The sequence below is a fragment of the Berghia stephanieae genome, chromosome 4 (genome assembly GCF_034508935.2).
Source record: "Berghia stephanieae isolate SIO BIC M18660-M18661 chromosome 4, UCSD_Bste_1.3, whole genome shotgun sequence".
Taxonomy (NCBI): Eukaryota; Metazoa; Mollusca; class Gastropoda; order Nudibranchia; family Aeolidiidae; genus Berghia; species Berghia stephanieae.
In genome coordinates this window covers 44,124,711-44,136,323 of record NC_088363.1, presented here as the reverse complement: position 1 = coordinate 44,136,323, position 11,613 = coordinate 44,124,711, and the positions used below count along the sequence as shown (strand labels likewise).

Below are 11,613 nucleotides of genomic sequence, written 5' to 3'. Positions count from 1 at the left end.
TTTCACGCTATAGAAACCGGAATAAACTCCTGCTCCATGGGCCCAATGGCTCTGAAGGACTACTCCGCAACTGCCAACCAAAACAAGCTTCTGTCCTGCGTCATCCTTCCACATTCAGTCACTGGCTTATTCATCCATCCGCTGATGTCTTGTGACCATCTCCTTCTTGGTCTCCCTCTCCTTCTTTTACCTTCAACAATACCCTCTAGAAATTTTTTTCAAGAGTGCCATATCTCTTGGCAAGTTTAATTTCTGTGCCACCTTTATGAGATACGGTTCCTTAATGCCCAGGGACTCTTTCACATTTTGGTTAGGTTCCTGTGGTGTTCGGGGAATGCGGAGAATTTTCCGGTAGCATTTCATTGCAAATGCATTGATTGTTTAAAATGCAACTAATATGGCTGAGTTAAATCATGCGATTGTTGCCACACATTCGGATTGTACAATGATAAGCATCGCTTTACTGTGTCGCAAGACGAGACAGCGTACGGCTGTACCCCCGACACCACAGCAATGTGTATCTAAGTGTTACAAAAGCTGAAGTGTAATCAATATCAAATTTCAGGGTCAAGTGTAACTTTTATCGTTAATGAATTGCCTGGCGTTCATGAACATCGTGTTGTAAGGCTAGTATGCGGTACACTGACAAAACGGATTTTGTTGTTTGTTTTGTTTTGTTTTGTTTTTTTTTCTTCGTTTTTAAAAAAAATTATTGTTTTGTTTTTATTTTATCTTTTATTTTGACAAAAACTTTTACTTCACATATTGATCAATAAAGGAATGGCCATACTGGTAAAACACAATAACTCTAAACTATAACTGGCACGCGTTGCACCGGTTATAGATAGTATGCGCTTGGCTAAGAAGCTCATAACATTGCCATCCGGAAGTAAAACGTACCAACACACAAAACTGTGTGTATCCATGAACGGTTAATACAGGTTAATACAGTTCAGTGAGCATTACTCATAAACGCGGATGGCAAAAAACAATAACAAAGACCTGAGTGACGTCATCTCAGAACTATCTATAAAGTAGATGAAATTGCAGTCAGCGAAGGGGCAAACTTTTTGAGGAATTCAAGCAGCGCAATCGATGCCAAGGTGGTCTTCCTGGCTGATGCTAAGCAAGTCCTGGAATCGTTGAAGAATCCAAACAACGACAGAGTTGAATCATTTTGAGATTGAACTGATCCACCTGACCCAAAAAGCAAGGGAATTACACTTCAGTGGATCCCTAGTCATTGTGGCAAAAAAGGAAATGAATTTTCTGACACTCTGTTCAAATTGAGAGCAAACCAGCCTCAAGAAAAATACAAGTATAGAGTTGATGAGATCAAATCCCCTATTCAGGCCAAAGCCAAAACTTCATGGACCTAGAAGCACCTATGATATATGGAAATTGACCCCATAAAACATCTCAAAAGACAAGATCAGTTCCCATTTTTAGATTTCGGTGCTGACAAGGCCGTCTCCGACACCAGATGTTCAGAATATTTAAGATTGGAGAGGCTGACATTTGTGATGTGAATGTAGAGAGGGGAAGCAGGATGCCACACATGTTTTGCAGGACTGTGCGAAGTACGTACAACGAACAATGAGCGGCCATTTGGTCCGAGAGGACTGCACTGAAGTCGAAGCTCTATGGATCTCAGCACGAGTTTCGGATGACCACGGCATTCCTGCATCTTGTTGACTTTCAGCCATAAAGACAGCACGACGGGGAAAGAAGAAGATGATCAAAAACTAAATGTGTCCTATCGACTCAAAACAGTATCATGTGGAAGTGAACCATATTCCAAAATCTTTTTTATGAGTTACAATTACAAGAAGTTACAAATTTTAGTTTTAAAGAAATTCTATACTTTTTACCAAACCACAACGTTATACAGTTTCTAGGCCGGACCTCACCTTTCAAATGAACATCCCAACACTTTGTCGAAAATACGGAAGTCTTCGGATTGAAAATTTTGACAAATTAGAAAGTATCGTCATCCTTGCTTTTTAATTTGAAGTAATCGTATTCTCGTCAAAATGAAAATACAGTGGAGTTCGCTCAAATTAAACTCCTTCTGGCCAGAAACAAAAGTTTATCGTAGCCATTTTTGTCAAGGGAAACAACTTTTCAATTCAAAATGAATGACGGATAAAAGTCCAGTAGCCTCCCCTGTTCATGAAAATGGATTGCGTGACTTTACCAATGATGCACAATGCATCAGTCTAGTCATTTGGTAGCCTACACTTTTGTTTGGGTTTTTTATTTTTTGTGGTGGTGGTGGGGGGGGGGGGGGGGGGAGGGGTGATTATTTTTTGTTTTTTGTTGTTTTTGTTTGTTTTATTTTGTTTGTTTTTTGTTTGTTTTGTTTTGTTTTTGTTTTGTTTTTGTTTTTTGTTTTTTTTTTTTTGTTTTTTTTTTTTTTGTTTTTTTTTTTGGGGTGGGGGGGGGGGGGGGGAGGGTCTTGTTTTGGAAAGGGGGCGGGGGCACGAAGGTGCGGAAAGAAGGTCATTATGGCAGTTTAACGAACTGAGATTGATTCCTGTTTATTTAAGCCCGACTTTGGTTCCTTGGCTTATAATATAGGGGAATATAAATGGGACAGGAGGGAAGTTTAGTTTAAACGAAATTTTATGTTAAGCGAGTTTATCTTCTCTCGACTCCATTATATTGAGTCTTGTCAATGTAGTTCATTCAGTAGTGTAGCCTTGATAACAATGAAAGTTATGGTAAGGGACAATACTTAAACATGGCATTGTTGGTGATATAATTTAGTGATAACAATAATATGATGATAGTGACCGATTTTTACATAACACTGGTACACTCGTAATCTGAAAAAAAACCCAACAGATTTTATAGTTTTGGCAAGTAAATCCTTCAAATATCGATAGATTAAAATGACCCGTACCTATTTTTTTTAAAAGTCCAAAGAAAAACAAAACAAAACAAAAATGCGTTGAACAAAAAGAAGAAAAGAAAAAAAAAAAACAAACAGAAATTAAACAAACAAAACGCTCAAACCCAGGTGGTCCCACTTTTGAAGTTAATTTGGTGGGGGTTTTTTGGGGATTTTTTTTTTTTGGGGGGGGGGGGGGGGGGGAGGAGGGTTCTAGTTTTGTGTGTTTTAGGTTTGCTTGTTTGTTTGTTTGATTGCTTTTTTGTTTCTTTTGTTTTCCTTAAAAGATGATGAGGGCTATTTTAATCGATCGATATCTGAAGCACGAGTTATTTAGCCATTTTTTAAAATGTGTTTTTTCATAGTACAGTAGCATAGCGTAAGTTACACTAGAGTTAAAGTCGAGTGTCTGATTGGCTGATTGATTGCGTTGTGGATTGATTGTTATTATCACTTTTAACTATCATTACATTATATCAAAGGTCTATAAATAGGTCACTCAGTTCGGCAGTTGTAGCCATTCATATATCGATAAATCATTACTATAATCATAACACAAACCTGTACGGAGAACGACGTTAAATGTTTATAGAAGTTAAGCTTAGATCTAATGTGAGGATGAAAAACTATTCTGCTTCTTAGTTAGCAAAATAAAATCAGAAAAAAAGAGTCATTTGTCGTATTCTGAAAATAAAATTATTTTTTTTTTTAATTTGGACAGAAAATTCGTTCTTCAACTATCAATCGACTAAAATGACCCTCATCTTATCAAAACCTCTCACTGGTACTTTGTTGTAGACTTCATTTCTTTCTTTTTTTTCTTTTTTACACGATAAGGGTCATTTTAATCGATCGATATTTGAATAACAAAATTTCTGCACAACATTTTAAAAATATTTAATTGGAGTACTTTTTCTGGCCAAAAATTTAAAACCAATGTTTTTTCAGTACTGCGCAAGAGTTCAGAATATGACGTCAACAGAATTCTGTATATCATATTGTGTAGCTGACTGAGGAGGGATTAGAGCCGTAACGTTTTTCCACTACAAATTGTGTTCTCTTGTGTATTGGAGATGTTAAAATGACGATTTCTTATTCAATCCAATCACCAAAAAAGTTTGTTTTTCTAACTGTAAAATTTTAACAATAATAATATTGTTGTTGTAAGTTACATATAACAATATCACTTTAAACATAAGTGTTTACATGGTATAAAAGGAACGAAATTGACGTCGCTGAGCTCTTTGATATCGTTTTTAGACAGTCAGTTTGGTGATTTATTCCCACTAAATTATATCAAACTATAAACGTTCAATGATATACCTAGTGTTGTGTTTCGGTGCCTTATATTCGTCTGGCAGATGTTGTGATTAGTTTACTTAAACGCACAGCCCCAATATTGTTGTATATTCTTATGTAATACTTTGGAAATTATGGATCAGAATTTAGAAGAGGTAACTGGAAATCGATAAGTTTCTGGTTGGGTGTCTTCTACTCTCTATACTGTTGTTCCTTTCTATATACTTTCTGTACTTGTTCTGAGACACACACACCCACGCACACACTAATATATATATATATATATATATATATATATATATATATATATATATATATATATGTGTGTGTGTGTGTGTGTAATATAATATATAATATATATATATATATATATATATATATATATATATATATATATATATGATGACGATGATGATGATGATGATGATGATAATGATGATGATGATGATGATGATGATGATGATGATGATGATGATGATGATGATGATGATAATGATGATGACAAGGACTTCAATATTTTGTAATTCACACAACAACAAAAAATCACAGGCGATATGAAAATCGAGAGATATTATTGTGAAATTCACAGACTAAAATATGAGAACTGAGAGGTGGCCTCGTAAAAGTCACAGACGATATATAAAAACCGAGAGATGACACCGTTAAATTCACAGACTATATGAAAACCGAAAAATAATAATATAGTGAAATTCACAGGTGATATGGATAATTAGAGATGACATTGAATTTCACAGATGATCATATAAGAACCGAGAGATGACACCATTATATGCACAGGCGATACGAATAATCAGAAATGACATAGTTAAACTCACAGACGAAATGAAAACTGTGAAATGATACCGTTAAATTCACAGACGATGATATTAAAACTGAGAGATGGCACCGTTAAGTTCACAAACAAAATGAAAACTGTGAGATGACACCTTTAAATTCACAGAAAATATGAAAACTGTGAGATGACACCGTTATATTCACAGACGATATGAAAACTGAGCGATGACATCATAAAATTCGATTAATTTATAAATTGAGACATATCATTGTGGAACATACAGACGATAATATGAAAACTGAGAGAATACATTGTGAAATTCATAGAAATATGAATACCGAAAGATGACATCTTGAACTTTGCAGATGATATAAAAATCAAGGGATGGCACCTTGAAATTCATAGATGATATAAACATTGAGAGATGACACCATTACACTTGCAATTGATAGTAATTTCTAAACACAAAGGAAGAAATACTTATAGAATAATATAAAAGAAACAACACATGTGCTCAAAACACTTTACAATGAATCCCTCGTCAACAGCAACACTTAACATAATATAAAACGAAACATAACACCTGTTTGGCGATATTACAATCTTTTGAGGGCAGAGAAAACGCTTTTAACGACCAGTAACTCATTTTGCACTCGAATAGGGTGAGAGAATGCGTGTAAAGAGCCTTTTCTACGGACTCAACTATGCGCCGCTCAGAGCGGGACTTGAACTCAAGACCTTCCGATCCGAAGGCGAGAACCATACCACTAAACCACATAATATCAGCACAATTATAAAAGAATTAATGGATTTGACCGAGAAATAGGTAAGATCAAAACGAAGGCTTAGGCACGTCCATTTGTCCGAACCACACTCACAGTCGCGATTATCTTCGACTGCACGGACTTGCGACTTGATGACAAGACAAGGCATAGTCCCAATAATTCTGAAGTGATGGGCTACATTTTAATTTTCAAGCAAGGTCTAATTTGGATCCGTTAACAACGCCCCCAAAAACATATTACAATGTAAACAAGGTCTACGGCCAGTAATTAAATCCATTAAAATGTCAACGCAGAACGAGGACGTCACGGGATGGTTACAAACAAGGGTAGGTGAATTACAGATGTCTGCCCCAAGGGTTAATATATTAAGCGGGCAGTTGACACCAATAGTACAACACAGAACAAAAACAACACACTCTTAAATGTTGCCTCGGGCTTGAGATTATGAAAACAAAGAATAAACTAACATCAAACGAAAGGAAAACAGTTTTATATCAAACAAAAAACCCCAAGAAAAAACAAAAACAAACAAATAAATTATTAACCAACGATAAACCCAGACCCAAAAGAAAGTTGTATCCGAGAGTCATTTGAAGCGGGATAACCCAAAAATTAAATGTTCGTGTTTATTTTTGTACTTTTGTTCCCACTAGTCTCCCTTCATTGATCAAGAATTTTGCACTTTGAACCGGAAGTTAAATAATTAGTCACACAACTTCACAACAAACCTCAGCAGCGGCTGGAGATGGGGGTATGTTTTTAGCAGACGAGTTCTGTCTGTCTGTATTTAATTTTAACATTTTCAATTTATCTTATCTTTGCTATATGATTAATGTTTTTAATGAATTAAGATAAGTTTTATTTATCTTTTTTCTTTCAGTGGTCAGAGCTGGTAGACACTTTACGGGATAACTTTGAAAGGAAATATGCAGGTAAAATCATATAGAAGACGTCTATCCTTAGTCACTAACTTTTCTAACTGATAACTGATCACTCTACACTCTATCATCATCACCATCACTGCATTTATATCTTGATTATTGACTGCTGCATGCTATTGCGTTTTATATGATGGGTGGTCTTCATGTGCATAGTGTGAATTTCGCTGATCTATTTTGAAACATATTATTATTAGATCCCGACTTTCCTTCAATTTTGGATGATGAATATGATGAATTTCTTGCATGAGAAATGAAAATGGTTTCTTCTTTCAAAATAACACATCACAGGTCTGATTCTGAGTTGTTCTTTATATTTATACTTTATACTTTATTATTAGGTAGAATAAGAATAATTTTACTTTTACTGCTGGACCAAACATTCCACTTGAGAGAATTATTCCTTGATTCAATTCCAGACGCTTGCCAGGATTAATGAACGACTCCCTTGAAATTCTGACTGAAATGTTTTGCAAATAATGTATTTATCCCCCATCTCCCCAAACAGAAAAAAAACAAACAACTAAAAACACAAAACGTCCCTTCTAAATCTAACATTAAAATAAAAGCAACTAACTTATTTCCTCAGCCTTCCATCTGCATCAGATTATTTTCACTGTTTTTTTTTTATTTGAAAGAACAAACCTTTTCTCATCTAGAAATTCATCCAAATTGAAGGAAAGTCGGATCTAATTTAAAAAATTTGAAATGTTATTTTATATACGCATTTGACCCCGGGGACAATTAAGTCGTCTGGAGCACACCTTTCTCTTACTTTATCTTATAATAACATTCACTGTGGTAGTGGTAGACTGTGTAAATGAAAATAATCTTCAAAGCAGATGGGACTGAGAAATTGGTTGACTTGACGAAAATGTTTATTTCTTTATTTTTTGATCACGGTGAAAATTCTCACCGAAGAATCTGGAAATGGGAGTGATAAATGTAGACATAGTGGCTCAACCACTCATGCTTTCATTGAAACAGACACCAAAAGTTTACTACAGTTAATAGTTTTAATAGCAAGTAGGTTGCGTTGAGACTTAGAGTAAAGAATATTATTATCCGAATCCATTAATTATATACCCATTAGATGAAGTGATTCAATAAACGGTTTATTTTGTTTGTTTTAAAAAATATTTCAAAATAATTTGCTTTGTGCAGCCAGAAATGAGGTGAAAGAGAGAGATGGTAATATGAAGTCTTACTAATTATCTCTAACAAATATATGTTAGAGTAGAGTTAGAAGGAAAGTATGTGTTACACATGACATGATTTGTAGGAAAAAATCTTTTGTAAATTTTGTTTTTAGCTGGCTGTTTAAATGGTCTTACCATCAGTTATGATTCTTTGCTGTAAATCAGGATATTTGCAAGGCCTGTGCAATTTATATATATTAATATTGTTTTAAAGAGTCGCAACCCCTCAAGATATTTTAAAACAACCCCTGCCCCATCTCCTATTTGATTCATTATACATACACCACTATTTATTTTTGTTATGCTTCTTGTTGATGTGAATGTCGGTTGATCATTCCGTACATCTCTTTTGGAAATTAACTTGTTTTTGGACAGTAGGTTCTCATTTTTATTTTTCCACTTTCACTGTCTGGCACATTGTAGGTGGATTGTATCACTTGTGCGTATAGTCTTATTGCTCTCAAGGTGAATTGAAGAAATTTAGTCCCAATTACTCTCTTTACAGCGCTGCATTATGTGTGGCTAATGCCTGAATCATTTCCATCTTATCAATAAATAGAGTGGCCTAGTAGCTCAGTTGGCTCACTAACTTCACATGTAAAGGTACAGTGTTAGACTCCTATCCAAAGGATAGCAAGCAATTGCTTTTGGCTTCACTGGGCTTAATTGTTCAGAAGCACTTTTTTTTTCTTCTATAATCATGAAATAAGATCTAACAGGACAATTTTCCCCTGAGAATTGATAGTTATAATGACAACTTATTAGAATGCTTGATCGTGTTTCTGTGTTTATAGAGATTATTTTGTGAGTGTAATGATCCAGTTCCAAGATTTCAACATGGTCATTACTTCTCAATGTTCTTGTGTCAAATGTAATATAAAATTGTCATGCAGTATATTCGAAAAAACATTGCATTTCGCTCTTTAAGGTTGAGGTAAAGTCTCCTTTCAGTAAATGAAAATTGATAGTGATTTTCCCTCATTTTGTACTGACAAAAACAACAAGAACTACAACAACAACATAATGATAATAATGATGATTGTAAATAATAATAATAATATAATAATAATAATAATAATAATAATAATATAATAATAATAATAATAATAATAATAATAATAATAATAATAATAATAATAATAATAATAATAATAATAATAATAATAATAATAATAATAATAATAATAATAATAATAATAATAATAATAATAATAATAATAATAATAATAATAATAATAATAATAATAATAATAATAATAATAATAATAATAATAATAATAATAATAATAATAATAATAATAATAATAATAATAATAATAATAACAATAATAATGATATTAATAATAATAATATAATAATAAAAATAATTATTATTATATTATAATAATAGTAATATTTATAATAATGATCATGATAGGATGATGGTGATGGTGATAACCATGACGATGATAATGGTTAATAATAATAATAATAATAATAATAATAATAATAATAATAATAATACAATATATTAATATTACAATATAAAAAATAACCCTTGCATCAGTCATAAATTGCTGACCATTCTTAGCTTTGAATTAGTAACACTATCTCTCGTGTTTCACGAGTTGATACTTTGATATAAAAATATTTTCCATAGCACAATATTGGTCTTTTAAAAGAATTAAAATGCACATTAAGGTAATTAAAGATAACACCAAAAAATTTCCACTGAAACAAGAAGAGGAGAATGGAGTGGTGACATAGTTTGTAAACATATTCATGATGATAATGTTATCTTTGACCTATCATATGTCACAATCTTTTAAAGTCAAAGATAACTTTGTTTAGTGAAAGTGTGTTTTCAGTGATGTCGCCAACACACTGTGTCATAGGATGTTAATTCTACCTAGATTTTGAAAATATAATTTATAGCCAAAAATATTAGACTTGGGTTCAGTTTACGTGTTTGATTGACGAAAATGAAATTAGTATTTGTGACCCTCCGTCTCAAAACGGTATTATGTCGGGATGATTCAGACCCCAAAAAGTGAATTTAGAGATAAAATGATGAGAAATTGGACCTTAGAAGTTTTTGTAAAGCAAGAAATAGTATTTATACTCCAGCATAACGTACAGAAATTAAACCCAATTTTGATATTTGTGGCAAAGAATTCAATTTCCCTAATGGAGTGGATCCCGTCATAATACCGCTTTGACAGGGTGGGTCACATTTTAGAACATTAAAAACTAAAATGTTATTTTTAAATTTTCTTTCACTTTGACTTTATAATTTTGATTTTAGCATGTTTTATCCCAGCGATAAACCATTTTGAGGTGATGGGTCACATATTAGGACAGGGAAACTTCTTTCATTATGAAAAAAGAACTTTAAGGAAGAAAAAACTAACAATTACTAACAGACACCCAATAAATAACACTTGCTCTGAATGTTGTCATTGAACATAAATTTGTAGTTATATATAGATTATAAGTAATTGTAATAGTGATGATGATGCTGATGAATTAATAAAAGTGGCAATAGATCTTACAGATAAATTTAGTTAATAGTATGGTTTCTTGAAATTATCCTTTATTTCTTTTTTTATTTTTATTTTATAAACCAATTAAAAATAAGGCTCATGACTTTTTATTTTCATGCAGACTGCTCTCAGCGCTGCTGAGTTTAGTCTCTCTCTCTCTCTCTCTCTCTCTCTCTCTCTCTCTCTCTCTCTCTCTCTCTCTCTCTCTCTCTCTCTCTCTCTCTCTCTCTCTCTCTCTCTCTCTCTCTCTCTCCTTCTTTCTCTCCCCCTCTCTCCCTCTTCTTCGCCCCACGCAGTACAAAAATTTATGTTTAAAAAATATAAGGCAAATTGGTTCCAATCTTATTGGTAGTGTAAAACAACTTTTCTGGAGGGCTGGACACCTAACTTGTGTAATTGATAGTGTGCACTTGGCTAAGAAGCTCACAATATTGTCATCCGGAAGTATAGCGGACCAACACACAAAACTGTGTGTAACCATGAACGTTTATCGTCTGGTTAATACAGTTTAGTGAGAATTACTCGTAAACTCAGATTGCAAAAAACAATAATAAAGATCTTAGTGACGTCAACTTCGTTCTATCTATAGATTGTATGCGCTTGGCTAAGAAGCTCACAACATTGCCATCCGGAAGTATAACGGACAACACACAAAACTGTGTGTAACCGTAAACGTTTAGTCTGGTTAAAAGTGAGAATTACTCATAAACGCGGATGGCAAAATTATAACAAAGACCGGAGTGACGTCAACTTCGTTCTGTCTATAGGTGATCATTGGCTTGTATCATTAATAATAAAAATATAAGATGAAATTATTAGTTGTTTATCCTTTTTTATGATACTAGTAAAAAGCCCGCAATTTTGCGGGGAAAGAAATTTATATATCATTCAATATTGCCTGAATCATTTTCTTGATTATCTTGATTACGATTAGATGCACACTTTAATCGATGTGCTTGTCTCTGCCATGCTTTATTCGGCATGATTTTAGTTTATCAGTCAGTAGATATCAATATCAATAAGTCACAATTCTTTTCCACGCTTGACTTGGGAGGCCTTCTGAAAGCTCCTACAAAGGGAAACAACTTAAATAATATTCCCTCAACTAACCCCTAGAAAAATAAAACCTAGAGTACCTTTAACTAACCCTAATAGGAAAATAAACACCCTAGCATTATGAC

General features: G+C 33.3%; 1 protein-coding gene across 2 annotated transcripts in view; it reads left to right on the top strand.

Moving 5' to 3' along the window:
* The first annotated feature begins 3,676 nt into the window (after positions 1-3,676).
* The window catches only part of LOC144970642 (motile sperm domain-containing protein 2-like), a 38,699-nt gene continuing 30,762 nt past the window's right edge, over positions 3,677-11,613 (top strand). Inside the window, exons 1-2 of one of the 2 annotated variants that reach the window (XM_078910470.1) lie at positions 3,677-4,347; positions 6,654-6,705. In XM_078910470.1, coding sequence (XP_078766596.1) covers positions 4,327-4,347; positions 6,654-6,705 — 73 coding nt within the window. In that variant the 5' untranslated portion in view covers positions 3,677-4,326. Of the gene's footprint in view, positions 4,348-6,468; positions 6,525-6,653; positions 6,706-11,613 lie in introns of those variants that run through there. The other variant, XM_078910471.1, reaches the window with a different exon arrangement.